This window comes from Chrysochloris asiatica, unplaced genomic scaffold (genome assembly GCF_000296735.1).
Source record: "Chrysochloris asiatica unplaced genomic scaffold, ChrAsi1.0 scaffold00054, whole genome shotgun sequence".
Classification (NCBI taxonomy): Eukaryota; Metazoa; Chordata; class Mammalia; order Afrosoricida; family Chrysochloridae; genus Chrysochloris; species Chrysochloris asiatica.
The window spans coordinates 3,894,529-3,896,626 of record NW_006408572.1 but is presented as its reverse complement, the minus strand read 5'-3'; the positions used below and the strand labels follow the sequence as shown (position 1 = coordinate 3,896,626).

The window sequence follows — 2,098 nt, the reverse complement described above, 5'->3', positions numbered from 1 at the left end:
AAACTGACCTTGCAGTCCAGCACATTAACCCACAGTGCCAAAGTGAAAAGTCTCTTCTCCCATTAAAAATAGATCTTATTTCCCATGGCACCAAATAGAAACATTCACACGTAATGCCATTAAACCAAATGAATTTGCCGTTTTTGTTGCCTCCAAACAGTCCCATATTAGAAATGTCATATGATTCAGCCTAGAAGATAAGATTGGATCTTAATATTTTTCAGACTTCACAATCCAAGGTTTAGCACTCTCAGATAATTACCCTAACTTTCTGCTTCTAGATAAATGGGATGGGAAAACTTGTCCAGCATCACAGAATTTTTTCTCCTGGGGTTCTCAGAACAGAAGGAGCAGCAGGAGGTGCTCTTTGGACTGTTTCTGTCCATGTACCTGGTCACTGTGGCAGGCAATCTCTTCATCATTCTGGCCATTATTTCTGATGTTCAACTCCACAATCCCATGTACTTCTTTCTGGCCAACCTCTCCTTTGCTGATGCATGTTTTGTGTCCACCACAGTCCCCAAGATGCTGTCAAACATATGGATCCAGCAACAGGTCATCTCTTATGCAGGATGTCTATCACAACTGTATTTTTTCATGTTATTTGTGATGTTGGAGGCATTCCTCTTGGCTGTCATGGCCTATGATCGTTACGTGGCCATATGTCACCCACTCCACTACATCATGGTCATGAACCCTGGGCTCTGCGTCCTCCTTGTCCTTGTATGTTGGATCCTGAATGCCATCCACTCGCTCCTACACACACTCCTGATGAACAACCTGTCCTTCTGTGCAAACCATGAGATCCCTCACTTCTTCTGTGACATCAACCCACTCCTGAACCTGTCCTGTACAGACCCCTTCATCAATGAGCTGGTGATCTTCACGGTCGGGGGCCTGGCAGGCCTAGTGTGTGTACTTTGCCTGATTATCTCTTATGCATATATTTTCTCAACCATCCGGAAGATCCCCTCAGCTCAGGGAAAGCGGAAAGCCTTTTCCACCTGCAGCTCTCATCTCTCTGTGGTGTCTCTTTTCTTTGGGACTTCCTTTTGTGTTTATTTCAGTCCCCCCTCAGCCCGTTCAGCACAAAAAGGTACAGTTGCATCAGTGATGTACACCGTGGTTACCCCAATGCTGAATCCCTTTATCTATAGTTTAAGGAACCGAGACATCAAGTCTTCCCTGAGAAAGCTCTTATGGGCTAGGAAGATACATTCCCCTTAGAATTCCCTGAGTAGCACAGTTAAGAACTCAGCTACTTACTGAAAGGTTGGCAGTTTGAGCCCAACCAGAGGCACCTTGGAAGAAAGTGATTTGCCTGGTGATTTGCTTACAAAAGTTCACACCTATGAAAATCCTGTGGAGCACAGTTCTACTATTCAACTCATTGGGTCGCCACGAGTCTGGATTCATTTCATGGCAATTGGGTCGGTATGGTTTGTTTTAGTAGTAGTGACTTGACAGCCATGGTGGGACTCTCCACACTAAGCTTAAATAGATGAGGGAGAGAGATAAGAGACATCACTTCTAGTACTTGTGATCTGAATGTGAAATATTCATGCCAAAGCTCTAAGACTGAACCAGAGCAAACCTACCATCAGGTAGCGTCATTAGCGTAAATGCCTACAGTCATGATGTTCTAAAATCACAACCATCCAGATTTGTAATATGGTCAAAACAACATGGGACAGTTCATGTCCAAAATAAAGGGATGTCTAGCTGGACTGTTGAATGTGATCAAGAATAAACTCCAAGGAAGACTTAGCAATAGTCTTTCTGAAGTTTCCCAGGTCTGTAAGGCCACTCTGTTGAACGACTAAGGAGGAGAGCTGGAAAGGGTTAGATGGGGCTGGGCCCTTTAGGTAAACTCACTACAATGTGTCACCAACATCCAAGACCCACAATATTCTGGCCACCTTAAATTTCACAGGCAAACTTCATTCTTCTCTTTACAAGTCTTTTTCATCTTTGTAGTCCCAGTGCTTACCACTTGGCATGATACTTGGCACAAGTTACTGTGTGCTGAACCCCACTTGGGTGATTAAAATCATAAAGTTAGGAAATAATTATTTTTATATTGTTGCTGTTAAGTGCC

The 2,098-nt window shown here is 43.6% G+C and overlaps 1 protein-coding gene across 1 annotated transcript; it reads left to right on the top strand.

Moving 5' to 3' along the window:
* The first annotated feature begins 225 nt into the window (after positions 1–225).
* Positions 226–1,227, top strand: LOC102818122 (olfactory receptor 1G1-like). The gene has a single exon (XM_006863249.1). It carries the CDS (start codon positions 286–288, stop codon positions 1,225–1,227), a length of 942 nt encoding a protein of 313 aa, XP_006863311.1. The 5' UTR covers positions 226–285.
* The last annotated feature ends 871 nt before the right edge of the window (positions 1,228–2,098 follow it).